The sequence below is a fragment of the Hibiscus syriacus genome, unplaced genomic scaffold (genome assembly GCF_006381635.1).
Source record: "Hibiscus syriacus cultivar Baekdansim isolate YM2019G1 unplaced genomic scaffold, ASM638163v2 tig00003041_pilon, whole genome shotgun sequence".
Taxonomy (NCBI): Eukaryota; Viridiplantae; Streptophyta; class Magnoliopsida; order Malvales; family Malvaceae; genus Hibiscus; species Hibiscus syriacus.
Window position 1 is genome coordinate 118,936 of NW_024061960.1, and position 16,689 is coordinate 135,624.

Here is a 16,689-nt window from a genome sequence, read left to right on the forward strand (position 1 = left end):
CAAAGTATTTTTATGTTACTGCACGGAAAAGGGGCTACATTCATAATCTGCCAATTGAGAACAGATTTTCTCTTATTTCGCTTCCTCCACGCATTATACATGATGCTTTTCCATTGACAAAAATAAATGATGGCCTTCCTGGAATCCAAGAACAAAGTTGAACTGTTTACTAACATGTACAGGAAGTGCCAAATTGACAGAAAGGATCCGTAAGGCTCTTGAAGCTTATGACGATGAGCTACCTTCGAGTGTCCATAAGTATGTTCTTGATGAATGTCAAAAATAGAGTCTGGCATGGGTTGGAAGGAATAACGTTGTTCCACTTGAACCCGATAAAGTGGAAATGCTTCTAGGTTTCCCTAAAAACCATACACGATGAGGAGGATCTGCATAGAGACATGTTCCCTTGTGGTATCAATGTCTTGTCTCTTTTATTTGGGATCAGTGATGCAGAGGTTGCCTTCTACTGTCTTGGCATACATTTGAAAACAGATGCACAAGAACTGAATAGTGATCGGTTGGAGCAATTAATGAGTAGATTTGGCGAATTCGACCTTGTTGTTGGTGGCATCCAATGTAACAACCTTACCGGAAGAAATAAACATCATCGGGATGAACTTGAAGATTTTTGTTGTTGCATTTTCTTACAATGACTGATACAGTGACTGGCTCTTCTGCTACTTCAAGATAGATACCTCCATATCCCATTCTTCCCGAACCATGGAAAGGTTTAGTTGAAATGGGCTTTTAGTATGTCCCTTTAGCACAAGGTAATCATTCTTGATGAGTTGCTGATAATGTCACAAGAGAGGGCATTACAAGTTCAATTCTCAAGACTTTCTGGCTTCTTGGACCACTTTCTTTCAAGAATGTGAAATGCTTCATCTTTTTGGCATCACTTTCTTTTTCTACAATAAAGGTAGAACATGCAACTTGCTTCAAGGACCTTCCTCATTTGAGAATGTCCTGTTTGAAAATGTTTTTTCTCCTTTCTTTATCAAAGAATGAAAGAATTTTGTAAAATATTGCCTATTATAGGTTCACAATAGAATCAAATCATAAGACATGAAATTAATGAATATCAAATAAATCAACTACTCTTTTAAATCATTCAAAAATCATAGTCATATGGCAAGTGTCAAAATTATTGACTGATTTAAGGCTTAGGTTGATTCTGGTAAAGTAAGGTCTATCAGGTTGATCTAGCCTATATGTCTCTTTGAGCTTCCATTATCTTGAAAGAATGGTTGTTATGCTCAGCTTATAGAGATACTTCTTGGTTCCAAAATCTCAAAAACATCTTAGGGATGTGCGGTGCTTCATCAAAAGCTTAAAATTGTCTCTTATGTCGTTGTTGCACCATTTGATATTCGAGCCACCTTTTCAGGTTTTCAACTCGAATCCTCCTTTGGTTTCAAGATGTTTATTTAAAAATTTACATCTTGAACCCCCCTTTTATCATTTTTCATATCATGCATTAAAGATTTTAAAAAACAATTTTTACAAATAAAAATCAATCCTGAAAAGGCAAAATGAAATCTGAAGATATTCTCTTTTAATTAGATGCCTTCAATCTTGCTTTGCTTGACTTGGATCTGCTTTGCTGGAGATTTTTCCATAAGATTCATTCATCTCCAGTATTTCTTGCGCTTTTTATTGAATATGAATCTTTGAACTAATTATACTTGATCAATCTTGTAACTTGAGGCTCTATGAGTCACCTATTTTGATTCAATTTTTTTTCTTTTTTCCTTTTTTTTCTTCAAGTATAATATTTCTTGACAGAATCTGAGCTTATTTGGATTCTCAAAACTTTCTCATCCATTTCTGGCAAAATCAATGCTTCTCCGGAAAAGGCCCCTTTTTTACAACATATGACCCTTCCTAATTATGCATCTACTTCCCATGGAAATCTTTATGCATAGGCAAGATTTTTTTTTCTAAACTAGATCACCCTCTTGGAACTCTCACGGATGTACTTTCTTGTTGTGATCTTTCATCATCCGTTTCTGATGCATCTACCCATGGTAAATAGCTTTCAATCTCTTCTCATCAATAAGGTTTAATTGATCAAATTGAGCTTGGATCCCTTCGACCTCCTCCAATTTTACCTCCTTCAATATACAAAGTAGTGGGATCTCAACTTAAATCGGTAAAATTGAACAATAGGTATTGCCCTAGTGATGTTCGAACAGTATTTCGATATGCATATAAGGCAAAAGGTAGCTTCTCATGCCAATCCTTGTAAGTTTCAGTGGTCTTGGTAATGATCCTCTTAACATTCTTATTTGCTCCTTCAACTGCCCCATTCATCTTTGGGCGATATGTCAATGAGTTTGCATGCTTAAACTGTGCACCAAGTTCAGTCGTCTCCTACATAGAAGTCTTTGTAAAAAGTGGTATCTCCAGGGGGATGAATATTCAAGATTAACTTTCATTTACATGAAAACAATGTAATTAATGCATGATATATTTATTTAAATCAATCCCTTTTTTCTTCTTTGAGTATGCCCCAATAAATTGATCTCTGATGCTTCATCTCGTCTCTTCTTGCATGAAGATTCACGGATAATTGAAAGTGTAGTTCTTTTGAAGTCTTTTGATTTTACCAGTATGATGGTTTTGTATTTGGAAGGACAAAAGTTTGACTTATGAAGTCATGTATATGGTGGAAGGTAGTATCATAAACTAGTAAACATCTGGAGTTGGTCTCTCAAAAATAAGTAGAGACATTTCTTCAGAGTCTTAGATAATTGTAATGTCATGATTTGGTTTTGGTAAGGGTTAAGTAATTGGCGTTGGATGAGATATGGAATATATAATTTTACCACTTGCCAAAGATCTATAACTCTTGAAAAATTAAAAGAATATTTAATCTACTTGATACTCAAGGATTTCTAGATTAAAACTTAATTTCTTGTTCATAACCATAAAAGAAACAAAACTTTATTTATTGTAAAAAAAGGGAGAAAAGGAGCAAAAAACAAGTTCAAACAAGATGCTGAAAATGAAAGGTACTATTGTGGTAGATATCAACTTCTACTTGTTTATCTATCATGTCTCATTATAATGTTGGGTTTGTAATAGGACTAAGGTTTTTTGTCCTCATTTGCCCCCTATTTCTTGATCATCTTTTGTGTCAACTTCTTTGGATAATCTCTCAAATGTACAAATCTTTGGTTCTTCCTGATCAGTCTCTATCATCATCTTTTTCTTCCCCGAGTGGAAATTGGGCTCAATTTTATGTTCAGAACAGCTTCCTTTGGTGATGACAGTTTTGTTCTGATTCTGAATGCATCTTGCAGCTGTGATTGGAGTAGTATTCATCAGACTCTTTACATTGTCCACTGCTTCACTTGTCCTCAGAAAATCTGATATAAATGTTTGAGGTTTCTTCAGAGTTACATTTTTCCCATTCATTCTTAAACTTATGGGCCAGTCTCGAATTACCTCTCTTTTTCATTTATTTCTCATTTTTTAGCATCGGAGAAGTATCAGGAGTTGAATATGTCATACATACTTCATATTCCTCAATTTTTCCTTTTTTCTTTTCAATATCTTCTGCTGTATGATCTTCATTTGCATTGACCCTATTAACTTCATTTTAAGGTTTGAATCCCAATTGTTTGATCAAAATGGATTGACTGTTAACATCCACTCTTATGATTTTATGAACCAAAAGGTCTTGAACTTGTCGTTTGAAGTTACCGCAATTCTCGATGGAGTGTCCTCAGATTCCAGCATGATATTCACAAAAGACCTTCTCATTATACCATATCGGGTAAGGAGGCAACAAAGGCTTAGCCTAACATGGGCTTTGAGTAACTCAGGATATAACTTGCTGCATGAAACTAAGGAAACTTAGGTAGAATTTCCCCTGACATCACAGTCACATTATAATTATTTACTTTGCTTTCTTGAAGACCTTGTGACTGACGATCTAGATGTTTGCTTTGTTTAGCTTTCTTCAATGGCACTGAAATTTCTTCCATGCTTCTCTTTAACTTGATTTTTTCGCATTTTCTGGGGTCATACCCGATTTTTAGAGATTTATCAAATTTATACATCTCTTGACACGTTCTTGGTCATCTATTTCTATTGCATCAGCTATATCATTCATAATCCTATTCAAATCTTTCAAAACAGGATCCTCTAAGGGTTTTTCTCCATGGATTACAATATTCACCAAGTCCATCAATTTGGTCAGTTGTTCCTTTGAATCATCCTGGAACTTTTTTACTTGATCAGTCATCTCTTGTTGTGTCTCGATAAATTGCTCTTGCAGTTTCTCGATTCTACCAACCCTTGCTAAAATCTCATTCATGGCTATTTATCCTTCTTTAGGAAGACCAAGTTAGCTCCACTTTGATTTCAAAAATTATGTCATGGAATTCTCCACGAATTATTCCAGTTGTCATGATTAAATGCATGTAAAATAGTTTAAATAAAATTTAATTATACAAATATGTAAATGCAAAAATGAAAATATAAATACAAACGTAAAAAAGAAAAAATACAAAATGCAAATGCAAATGTAAATATGTGAATGTAACAATAAAAATGCAAATTGTGCAATACAAAAGCAAACGTAAAAGTATAAATGAAAATGCAAAGATGCAAAATGCAAATGCATGTATGAAAAAGTGTTACTCAAGAGTGATCATCTTAGAACAGATTTCAGTCTTAACTTCAACAACACTTTACCTATATGGGAATACTTTCCCATTTTCTTTTCTAAAGCCAAGTTAGTCTATCAGTTTATGGGTCATATTGCTTGTCTGGACTGCAGCTTCTTCCATGACATTCTCTTTTTCCTTCAACTTCTGTGTCACTTCTCGAAGTTTCTTATTTTCCCTTGTAAGAGAACCTTTATGTTCAAGAAGTTCTTGGACAAGATATTCATATATGTTGCAGTTCTTCTTCAATTTGGTGACCCCTGTTATCCACTCTTCTGGGATGTTTCCTAGGCCAGCATTTTGAAAGACTTGACTGATCCTTTGAAAATCTTCATGCATGGTTTCCACTTCTGTGCTTAATTTCTTGTTTTGATCTTTCAAATAACATGCTTGAGCTTTATAAAAACCGCCTTTATTCTGAATGCCCTGACTGATAATGCCCTGACTGATACTCTTGTTGTATAATGCTTTTGGTATCAATCTAACAAGATCTTTATGGAATACTTTTTGTATTAATATAACATGATCTCTGTGTGCATTGCTTACTTCTATCCTCGGAGTTTCCTCAGGATGTCTTTCCTTGGCCGCATCATATTTTGTTTGATCATAAAACGTTTTGTCCATTTATGATTTCTTTCCAATTTGATGAACAATCTTTCAAGTCAACACCTTTTGGTTATGCTATGATCATGCAATGCAGATAAAAGAAATCAATATAAACAAATTAAAGCAATGTAACATGCATGGGAAAGAATAAGAAAAATAAAATGGTTAGTACCACTAATGGAAAGAAAAAAATTCTATTTACCAAGGTATAAATCCTAACCTCATGCTTTCTAGTTCCATGCTTTGTTTGGAAAAATTAATCTAACTGCATGATTTCTAGTTCGCATGTATTTATTCAGGAAAAAGAAAAGAAAATAAAATAAATTAAAAGCTAAAGCTTATTTCTCCTTTGTGTAAACCTACGGATAGAGGTTCAGTACTGTCTTAGATCAGGAGAATTTCTAAGGTTTATTATATGCAGGTTTTCGGTTCTAAGAGTAAAGGTATTCGAATTGTCCTTGTTAGTGCCCCTTGGGCTGCTAACCCTCAATCCTAGTCCACTACAGACTTAAGCGGATCGAGTTCAATTCGAGGGGACACATTTCTCTATGCCTGACACGAAGAATAAATTCTCACGAAGACAGAGCATATGAACCCCGAAAGCTACTTGCTAGGTCTAACACGGAGAATAAATTCTCACGAAGACGTCGCTTTCACTCTCATTTAAAAGGGACAAGCTTGATTATAAAGCTTATGTTATGAAATGCATATGTTGTGTGTGAGGAGAAATATTCAAACCTTTGACAAATAAATAAAAAATGAAATTTAATAACTGAAAATAAAATAAAAACAATTAATAAAGAAGAATATAAAAGTATTATGAAAACCATAAGTAATACAAATTTTGAAAGAAAAGAATTATAAATTAAATACATATGAATTTTTAATTTATAATTTATAAAGACAATTTATAATTTATTTCAAAGCTTGACTAGTCCCCAGCGGAGTCGCCAAGCTGTCGTAATCTGTTTTTGCCCGGGCACGAATTTTTTACTTGGCGGGAAAACTAAAATGAATAAATAAATGATTTTGAAAAAAATATTTTTGGAGTCGCCATTGACCTTTTTGGGTTAGGTAGGTTAAATACCTAAAAATAATCTTTTAAAATAGTTTTTAAGAAAACATAATTTAAAAGATAAACTGATCTACGTATAACCAAAAATATTTTTAGTAAAGAAGGGATTCGTGGTCGATTACGTTTAGGGAAGGATTAGCACCCCTATAACACCCAAAATTGGTACTCATTAATTATAAATTGTCTCTATTATTGGAAATTTAAAAATTCAAAAATATATTTAATTCATAATCCTGTTATTTTAAATTTATTAATATAATTTTAAGAAAATATACATCTTTATTTTTATAAATAAGATATTTATTTACTTAGAAATATCATAAAAGGGCTTCTAGGTGCTTTAAGACAGCTCATTTCTTAATATATTAATAAAACATTTTTTAAAAATAATTAAAATAAATTAATATATACTATTTATGAAAATAAGATATTTATTTATTTAAGAATATCAGAAAAGGACTTCTAGGTGCTTTAAGACAACCCATTTCTTAATATATTAATAAAATATTTTTCTAAAAATAATTAAAATAAATTAATATATATGATTTATGAAAATAAGATATTTATTTATTTAAGAATATCAGAAAAGGACTTCTAGGTGCTTTAAGACAGCCTATTTCTTAATATTAAAAAAATAAATATTAAAATATGATTATTTTCTTAAAAGTAATTTATATAAAATTAAATTTATAAATAGGATTTTTATTTAAATAAAAAAATAAGTAAATAAATATTATTTATTATATATGTTTATATGACTACATAATAATAAGAACAATAATAATTAAAATATAAATAAACAATGACTAAAATAAATAAAGTTGAAACTAGGGTCTTAAAATATAAAAAATAATAATTTAAATAAATTAAATTTAGGGATTAAATTATAACTTATTAAAATTAAATGGTCTAATTCGTAATATTATGAAATATAATAATTAACAGTGTCATTTAGCCTTAATTATTTAATTAATGATCAAAATAAAAATTATTAAAGCTTAAGGGACTAAATAGGGTATTTTATACTAAATATATATATACATATATAAGCTGTGATTAAATTATAATAAAATAGAATTAGAAAAACGAATTAAAGGCTCATAAATTGATATTAGTGACCATAATGTAAATTTATAAAACTTGAATGACTACGAAAAGGGTTTTACTCGTATGTAAAATTACGCAGGGATCCCTCCCCAAAACGACGTCGTTTGGGGAGGGATTTATATATCCCCTAAATCGGCCATTTTAGGCCTAAACATTCATTTTTTTCTTTTTTTCTTTCTCTCTCTACCTTCTCTCTACACCGGAGGGAGTCCGGTCTCCAGCCGACAGCCGTGCTCCGGCTGATCGCCGCCGTCGGCCACCGTGAACGGTGGCCGGAAACTACAAAACCCACCCCAAATCGAAGCCCCTATTTTTCTATACCCGAATCTAAGGTTGTTTTAACTTAAAACCTTATCAATCGTCGTAGATCTAGGATAGTTCCCTTCGACGTTTCGGTTCTCCGGTGGCTCGTAGAGGCTCCTCTTTGGTAAGTTTCTTTCCCGTTTCTTCTCTATTTCTTTTCTGGTTGCTGTTGTGGTTGTTTTTCTCTCTTTTATCGATTGTTTGCTATGGTTTGGTCTTTGTCTGTTGTTGGTTGCTCTTTGTCGTTTGTTTTTTGCTCTTTGTCGTTTGTTTTCCTTGGTTATTGTTGCCTCTGTTTCCTGTCGTTGCTCTCTGTCGTCTCCTTTTTTTCATTTTGCAGGTGCGATGGCTTTTATAGCCATGGAGGTACACCCTTCGGACCGGTTCTAGTGATGGTTGCCTAGGTGAGTCACCATAGCTATGGTGGTGACTCACCATAGGGCTTCGACGTGGGCTGCCATCTGGTGTTCTGGAATCTACGGCGACGAGGTGGCGTGGCCAAAGGAGTCGGTCGTGGTGGTGGCAGCAAGGAGGCACCTGGCAGATGCGGCGGCTGGCCTTCTGGAAACATCAGAGGCAGCTGGGGCTAGGGTTAGAAAACCCTAGCTAAAATGTGTAAACCCTAATTGGGTTTTGGGTCTATTGGGCTTCTGTTGGGCCATCCGGGCCTCGTTATAAATAAATTTTTTATTAATAATAATAATAATATAATAATAATATAAATAAAATAATAATACTAATATTAATATTAAAAATAAAAAAACAAATGGATAAAAATTAGTATCTTCAACACCTATTTCAAAACAATAAACGGTTGATGTAAGTGTCCCTCCAACTCCAAGGGTCCTCTAAATACATGATAAAACTTGGAATGAAATGAACATATGCGTGCAGGGTACAAAACCCCAAATAATATAGCTTAAAACTAACTAATGACGGAATGTCCTTATTAGCTTAACGATAAGCTTGTGTTCAGACGAATTTGAAAATGCAACAAGAAGCATGCAAATGATAAACATGAGTGAGATGCTGAATAGGCGATCACTAACCAGAAGACTGTCCTCCAGATTGCACATTAGCATTCTTCTCTGTTGTTCCAGATGTCACCTGAAGAATCAGGCAATAGATCAGTGCCAACAATATGTGTGTGTTTATATTGTTTGGAGCAGATAACAAAACAAGAAGACTTACAGAAGCTTCTGAGCTCGATGCTTGCTTTGCATGCCTTTCTTCGTTGAGGAAGCGAGAAGGGATGTCCTTTTCTGAGAAGAGTAAAATAATTGGTTAATTTCCATTATAAGAAAAGAAATTCAGTAGCAGGAAGCCTGAAAAATGATTAACATCAAAGACCACTGGTAATCAGAAACTTAGCGACACTTGTGCAATTACAGATTAAAGTTACCAACCTTGCAAAAACGGTACGGAAACTTCTCCTCCTCCGACTCTAAGAACATTATCCTTCAAGTCAATAATACACTGTACAAATATAGGCAATAAGGATTATGCAAAGTTAGTGTAAAGTACAAAAATGGAGGTACATGTCAGATATTAAATAGATATGCTACCTGGTGCTTACGGAGCATATCCAACCCGAAGAGGAACTCCATATTCGGAGAGTCCAAAACCAAGAAGGAGCAAGGATAAAATATCTCTCTTCAATCTACAATAACATGAGAAACCAAGAAGTTAAACGGAACATTAAGCATGACAAGTGTATGGTTGTATCATCTACTATTAGCATGCCAGTAAAAGAATGGTCATATAAAAGCAACAAAAACTCAAAAAAAAGATTACACATCGTGTTTTATGCTAGAAAACCAATAGACAACCTTGATCGGAGCAACATGTATCTGTCCTAGTATCTCCGATTGGCCACTCCATGAGCAATACCTCTATATCTTTGATAAAAGCCTCAGCAATCTGAAGGAGAGAACAAGCAAAGCACGTGCCATCATCGATTCTAAAGTCTGAAGTGACAACTATAATTGCAATGATTTAAGGAAACATTTAGTCAACATTATTGCTATTTTTAAGAAGCAATAAAACGCACCTTCTCCATGTAAGAGAGAAATATTTCTATGACTAGCAAAAGGAACTTCCTAGATAACAAAAAAGGAAAATAGTTTGAAGTACCTGTGCACCACTATCGACAAATGCCTAAAGGAAAATTATAAAGCAACAGATTTAACAAACTTATCAGAGTACAATATTCAAACGGTATAATAAACCTTACAGGGTACTATTAAAATATTGCATAAAATCAACTAAAACATTATGGTAAACTGCAAAAGAAACGAAAATTAAGATCATAATACAGTGACCCTTGTGAAATATACATGTTATATTTAGGACTTGCCATTATATTTACCTTCAATGGGACACCGTTAACCTCCACACCCACGTACAAAATAACCTGATTAGAACGAAAAGAAACATTATATTCTAAAGTGGAAGAAAGCTATAAATTTTAATAGGTACACTTCACAAGGGAAGCAAGACTACATACCACCCTTGCAAAGCCTTCGGGATCATACTCTAAGGAAGCAGCCCAGTTCTCATCAATCACTTTCTGCATCACGATATTGTAAGATGTTAGCCAAAATATCATATCATCCAGAAAGAAAATAAGTATGGAAATACCACAACCCTTTGTCAAACCATAAACTAACTATTACATATTTCAAATTAAATTACGTTTCAATTAAGTCAGATATATAGAATGTTATGGAAAACTAACCTGCCGAATGGCAGCTTCAATTTTCTTTTGTGCTTCAACATCAAAAGGATCAGCCTGAAGAAGAGCCTATGGAGCAAGATTAAATAAATGTGTATCAATCAAAGACATGATCGGGAAAATATGATTTTATCACAAGTATGATCAAGCTTTAGTATTTTGAAAGTTCTGTGTACATTTTTTTATCAAATTATGATACATTCACCACTGGTTCACAACCAACTATAGGCGTAAACAACTAGGATAGGTTACTTACAAGCTCCTCCTCTTTTCGTCGCAATTCAAATCTTCGTTGATTACGAGCTCATAGAATCTCCTGCAGTTTGTTGAGGTCATTTCCAACAACAGCTTGGGCAAGCTCAGGATCGGTCTGAAATAGTTGTCCAATTAGATTAGAATCTCGTCGAATATGTTGTTAGAAAGTTGCAGGGTTCACAGCAGAACCATCGGGATTGAAGCTCAAGTCATTGTCAGATGCTCTGCAATGAATCATACATTACACATCCGTGTTAAAATCTCGTAACAAGCATCCAATTCAGGTCAACAATACTACAACATATAAGATTAAAAGAAAGCAACCCTAAACCAGATATGTGTTGGAATGGTAATTTGCACACTGTAATACCGCATAACTTGTATATATTTACTGTTGAGATATGTACTGGTTTATACACAAGCATGAACAACATATAGGCAGTTAACTCTAACTGCATTGCTAACTAACAGCTGATTCATTCAGCTAATGCCACGTGCATGGCTTAGTTACAAGTTTGTTATGATCAGCTGCATACTCATATTCATCATTTACATTAGACTGTTAACATTTTCCCTGCTTCTTCTTGTTTCCTTTGTTCAAAGGAATGCACGCATACTTTTGATCTAAACTCCTCAAACGCAACTCGAGCTAATGGTTTAGTGAATCCATCAGCAATTTGATGCATTACAGGGACATAGCTAACTCGCAATTGACCAGCTGCCACCTTTTCCCAAACAAAGTGCACGTCAAGGTCCACATGTTTGGACTGAGCATGGTAAACTGGATTGGCACTCATAGCCACTGTGCTGGTATTGTCACACCATATAATCGGTTCACGACATTGTTGAATACCAAGGTAGTTAGGAGAGCATTTATCCAAGCTATGTCAGCAGTTGCATCTGCTACACTCTTGTATTCAGCATCCATTGTCGATCGAGAGACAGTCTTTTGTTTCTTTGAGCACCATGTAACAAAGCATTTTCCCAAGAACACACCATATCCAGTTATGGATCTTCGATCATCAACGCTAGCTCCCCAATCAACATCGGCAAAGGAAACTATATTTAGTCCACTATCGACAGGTGAAAAGACTAGGCTAAAGTTTAGGGTTGCACGTAAATAACGAAGTATTCTTTTAACGGCAACAAAGTGAGCTTCACGTGGAGCGTGCATGTATTGTGCAACTTGTGCCACCCTACACGATATGTCTGGTCTAGTGTGACAGACATACAATAATGAGCCTACAACACTCCTGTAATTGTCATGTAAAACTCAAGGAAAGCCTGCTACAACTTGGGTTCACAGTGTCTCGAGCAGACCCTTCATTGTTTATTAAACAATCATGCAATGAATACATGTATGTACTAGTGTATGTAGACGATATAGTTATGACAGACCAGACACAAAAGTATGTTGCTCATGAGAGGCTTGCCATTCTCATCAAGTTGCTCAAATCCAGGAGGTTGTTGCATGAAACGTCTTCATTTAAATCTCTATACAGGAATGCATTGTTTATATCAATGTGTCGAAGCTCCCAGCCCTTAGAAACAGCAATCGATAGAACAATGTTGAATGTAGAAAAATGAACTACTGGACTAAACGTGTCTCCAAAATCAAAACCATGTGTTTGAGAAAAGCCTTTAGTGACTAAACGAGCTTTATATTGAAGTACAATCCCATCCGGATTTCTTTTGATTCCAAATATCCATTTGCATCCAACTGTGGTTCTTTCTTTTGGGAGTTTCATTAACGAAAAGGTGCCATTCTTCTATAGGGCATTGTACTCTTCGTGTACAGCAGTAGACCAATGTGGTGACTCTAGTGTTGCATTTATTGTAGCTGGGACATCCTCCTCTTCAGCAGTCAAAAATATTTTGGGTTTAAAAATTCCACATCATGGGATGAACACGCACTGAAGGTCCCGTAGTACTGGAATCAGGAACAATGTCTCGATGATGATCATCAGCATCAGGTTTAGTTGGATTGCTGCACGCATCTATTACTGGCGCGATACTTCCAGATTCTGCAGCAGCACTAGTACTTTCATGAACATGATCGACTTCAGTGTGACTTGTACCAATATTGATTTCATTAGAGTCTATAGGTACAACACTTCCTGATGCAGCATCGCTTGAATCAAAACCGAGTCCATCATTTGTAGTAGGTTGTTCAACAATGGATGACATATTTCAAGCAACAACTCGTAATGGTTCGGAGGGCCAACGTACTGATTTTGTAGATTCAAACGATTTCAAGGATTCACAAGCTTCTTGACCTACAAAAGGGAAAATAAACTCATTAAATACAACGTGCCTAGAAATATAAAGTTTCCCATCTGATGCCAAGCATTGGAATCCTTTATGTCGAGGACTGATGCCCAGATAGGTGCAGGCTTGAGACCTAAATGTGAGTTGTGCTTCTGAAATAGTCTCAGATGGGGAAAACATTGGCAACCGAAGACCCTCATCATAGTGTAGTCTGATTTCTTGCCATAAAGTTTCTCGAAAGGAGATACACCTTGTAATACTGTAGTAGGGAGGCGATTGATCAAGTACACTGCTGAAACAACAACATATGACCAGTATTTGACTGGAAAATATGCTTGAGCTAATAAAACAAGTGCTAGCTCAATAACATGGCGATGTTTTAGTTTGACAACCTCATTCGGTTCAGACGTGTGGGGGCATGTTAATCGATGTGAGATTTCTTCACTGGCTAACATAGGTGATAAGGTGCGAAATTCGCCTCCCCAGTCAGTTTGTAAGGCTTTAATGGAGCTGCCAAACTGATTTGCCACAAGTTTTTGAAACATACGAAATGCCAGCACAGCTTCATCTTTCATTTTTAACAGATATATCTAGGTATGTCTTGTAAAGGCATCTACAAATGAGACATAGAAGCGAAATCTATTCGATGTCACATGAGGTGGCCCCCATAAATCAGAGTACACAAGATTGAAAGAAGAATTAACCGATGTATTCGACTCAACAAAGGGCAGTCTATGACTTTTTCCCATATGACATGCTACACAAGTCTTATTTACATTAGTATGGACTTTGATGCCTATTTCTTTAGCTATCTTCATTATTGTTTCAGTAGCTGGGTGACCAAGGTGCCTGTGCCAAAGATCTTCTAAAGAGCAAGAGATTGAACTAGTGTTGGCTTCAGCAAGATTCACTCCTAAGGAGTTGTTAGTCATGGCAAACGAGAATAGGCCTTCATGGTCCTCACCCTCAAGTAGAACATTTCTGGTTTTCTCATCTTGGACATAGCATCTATTTGCATGAAACTCTAGAAAAACGTTGTTGTCCCTAGCAAGCTTGGACACAGGTAGTAGGTTCTTGGTTATTTGAGGAACAAGCAGCAAATTATTCAGCAAAAGTATGCGTGAATTAGCACAAATATGAGAGTGACCAGTAGAAATTACATCAAGTGGCATGCCATTGCCAACTAGAAGTTTACCTGGGCCAAGAAATTCAATTGCATTTAATACTTTGTTGGAGTCTGAGGTGACATGGTGCGTAGCACCAGTATCTACAATCCACCGATCAGAGGACATGGAAGATGTATGAGCTTGTGGTTGGCCAGCCACAGTTAAACCGGACTTATGCTTTGCACATCACTCACACCAGTATCAGAGGATAATAATGTGGAGTTGTAAGTAAAGGAAGCTGACTTATGATCCGAGTGATTGGATCCTTGATCAGTAGTAACACAAGAAAATTCTCATCAAATCTATGCCAGCATCGATCGACAAGGTGGTCGATTTTCCCACAAAGTTGGCATTGCAGTCTTAACCTACCATGACCCCTGCCACCAGTTCGAGTTCCTAGTCGATGATCATAGCCTGAACTTGATATCGCAGAATTTTGATTTTCCCCCTGGGCAACGTTGGCACTCATAGGTAAGGTCTCCAGCTGGTCATCAAAGCTTGCAAGTTGAGTCTCTGCATCAAGAAGCATTGTGTAGATGTTATCTAAGGATAGTGTTTCCCTCTTGGAGGTTATAACTGCCATGAAGGGTTGGTATTCCAGAGGGAGACCTTTCAAAATGTTTGCTATGTGTTCGACTTGAGGCACAACACTGCCACAAGAAGCTAAGGCATCGCAGACCTCCTTAACCCGAGTAAGATAAGTACGCATACTATCACCACCTTTCTTTAATGATTGAAGCTTGTAATGGAGACTCATTACTGCAGTCGTGGATCGATTGGCAAAGAATTGAAGAATTGTGTTCCATACGGCTTCTGCAGTTGCAGCCCCAACAAATTGAGGAAGCAGATGATTGTTGATGGTGGATAACAACCATGAGGCAAGAGCACTATCTTGTGCAACAAAATCTTCATAGGCTTCATTGACTCGAGTAATGCCATCATCATCAACAATTGTTTCAGGTGGAGTTGTCACGACACCGGTAAGAAACCGTTCCAAACGGTGGCTCTGAATGGTGAGCAAAATCTGCTGCTTCCAAAGGATAAAATTCATCTCATCAAGAATGACATTTACTTTCTTGTGAGTGAACGATTTGATGTTGGCATTGAACTCCATCAAGAAGGGCTTTAAGCGGTGAAAGAAAGCGCCCCAAGATCTATGGCGAGAGATACCATGTTGGAATGGTAATTTGCACACTGTAAAACTGCAAAACTGTATATATTTTTTGCTGAGATATGTACTGGTTTATATACACAAACATGAACAACATATAGGCAGTTAACTTAACTGCATTGCTAACTAACTAATAGCTGATTCATTCAGCTAATGCCACGTGCATGGCTTAGTTACAAGTCTGTTATGATCAGCTGCACACTCATATTCATCATTTACATTAGACAGCTAACAATATGTAAACGAAATTACCTCGAGGCAGAACCAGAGACCATCATACTAGATCATCTTCCTAATGCACTCAACTTCTCGAAGTTGTTCATTTCCCTCCCATTAAACAAAAGTTGCTTCTGCTGTAATGGCACCATAGTCTGCCCATAAACCCCAAACAAACTTTAAACAATCAACATTAACATATCCCCACAGTCAACTCTCAAAACTAAAAGAAAACTTCTTTCAGAAAAAAGGACAAAAATTTAATATTATCAACTAAAACAAGCTAATGAATCTCAATAATCAACTTTCAAAAACCACATAAATCTAAGAAGAAAACGGCCTCGCTTATTAACATCAAAAGACCAAATAATTTAAAAAAGAAGCATGAAGATAAACGGGTACTAATATCTAACCTCAACTTCAAGCAAAGCTTTCAAATTTTCAACCTAACAGAAACAATGAAAGCATAAAATCAGTAAAAAAAAGATTAAAGATATAGAATAAGGATATAGACGGGATAAAAGGGTACTTAACAGTTTCATGAGGATCAACATCTAAGCTAAGGATCTGTTCATCTGCCGTCATTACAGTAATTCTCATCCTGGGGGTTGGCGTGAGATCGTCTCTGTCTCTTGTTGGTTGATGGGTTTAGATTCAATGAAAGTTTTTGAGGTTAATAATAAAATTATTTAGCACAAATATATAAAAAGAAAGGACTTTAACCTTGTTTCACTTTGACTTATATTTATGTTGATTCTTACTAGAGAATTTCGGTTGTGTCCAGGCTTTAACTTCATCTCCAAGTAGATAAACGAAGGTGCAAGTTATTTTCTACAGTACGAAGTAGAGTTAAGCGCTTACATGACATATTATTAGTGGTAATCTTTGTTAGCTATGTGATACTATTGGGGTGTTCAAAATGGGATATCAATATTTCTTTTTTAGGTTCCCAATTTTTCAAGTAGTATATTTGTCAATCCACGATTTATCACGTTTATTTGTATCTTATATTTGAGTATTTGTAAAATTTAGATATTCATATTTTCGAGTCACGGGTATCTAACTTATATATTTTTTATTTTTTTAATTTAAACTTTTAAAAAAATCATATG

At 35.4% G+C, this 16,689-nt stretch overlaps 1 protein-coding gene and 2 long non-coding RNA genes across 4 annotated transcripts; all 3 read right to left on the reverse strand.

Annotated features, from left to right (window-relative positions):
* Nucleotides 1-8,781: 8,781 nt before the first annotated feature.
* LOC120168212 (protein DNA-DAMAGE INDUCIBLE 1-like) lies at nt 8,782-9,429 on the reverse strand. Of its 2 annotated transcripts, XM_039177018.1 has the most exons (4): nt 9,333-9,429; nt 9,174-9,243; nt 8,959-9,029; nt 8,782-8,874 (listed from the first exon to the last, which is right to left on the reverse strand). In XM_039177018.1, the coding sequence occupies exons 1-4, from the start codon at nt 9,372-9,374 to the stop codon at nt 8,812-8,814; spliced, it is 246 nt and encodes an 81-aa protein (XP_039032949.1). In that variant the 5' UTR covers nt 9,375-9,429; the 3' UTR covers nt 8,782-8,811. The 2 variants fall into 2 exon arrangements, with proteins under 2 accessions (XP_039032949.1, XP_039032943.1); XM_039177012.1 differs by having other exon boundaries at nt 8,783-9,029.
* Nucleotides 9,430-10,141: 712 nt separating this feature from the next.
* Nucleotides 10,142-10,987, reverse strand: LOC120168236. Its single transcript, XR_005520119.1, has 3 exons — nt 10,758-10,987; nt 10,505-10,570; nt 10,142-10,336 (listed from the first exon to the last, which is right to left on the reverse strand). It is a non-coding gene; the product is annotated as an uncharacterized LOC120168236 (long non-coding RNA).
* Nucleotides 10,988-15,647: 4,660 nt separating this feature from the next.
* On the reverse strand, nt 15,648-16,287 carry LOC120168228. Its single transcript, XR_005520118.1, has 3 exons — nt 16,112-16,287; nt 15,991-16,023; nt 15,648-15,732 (listed from the first exon to the last, which is right to left on the reverse strand). It is a non-coding gene; the product is annotated as an uncharacterized LOC120168228 (long non-coding RNA).
* Nucleotides 16,288-16,689: the final 402 nt, after the last annotated feature.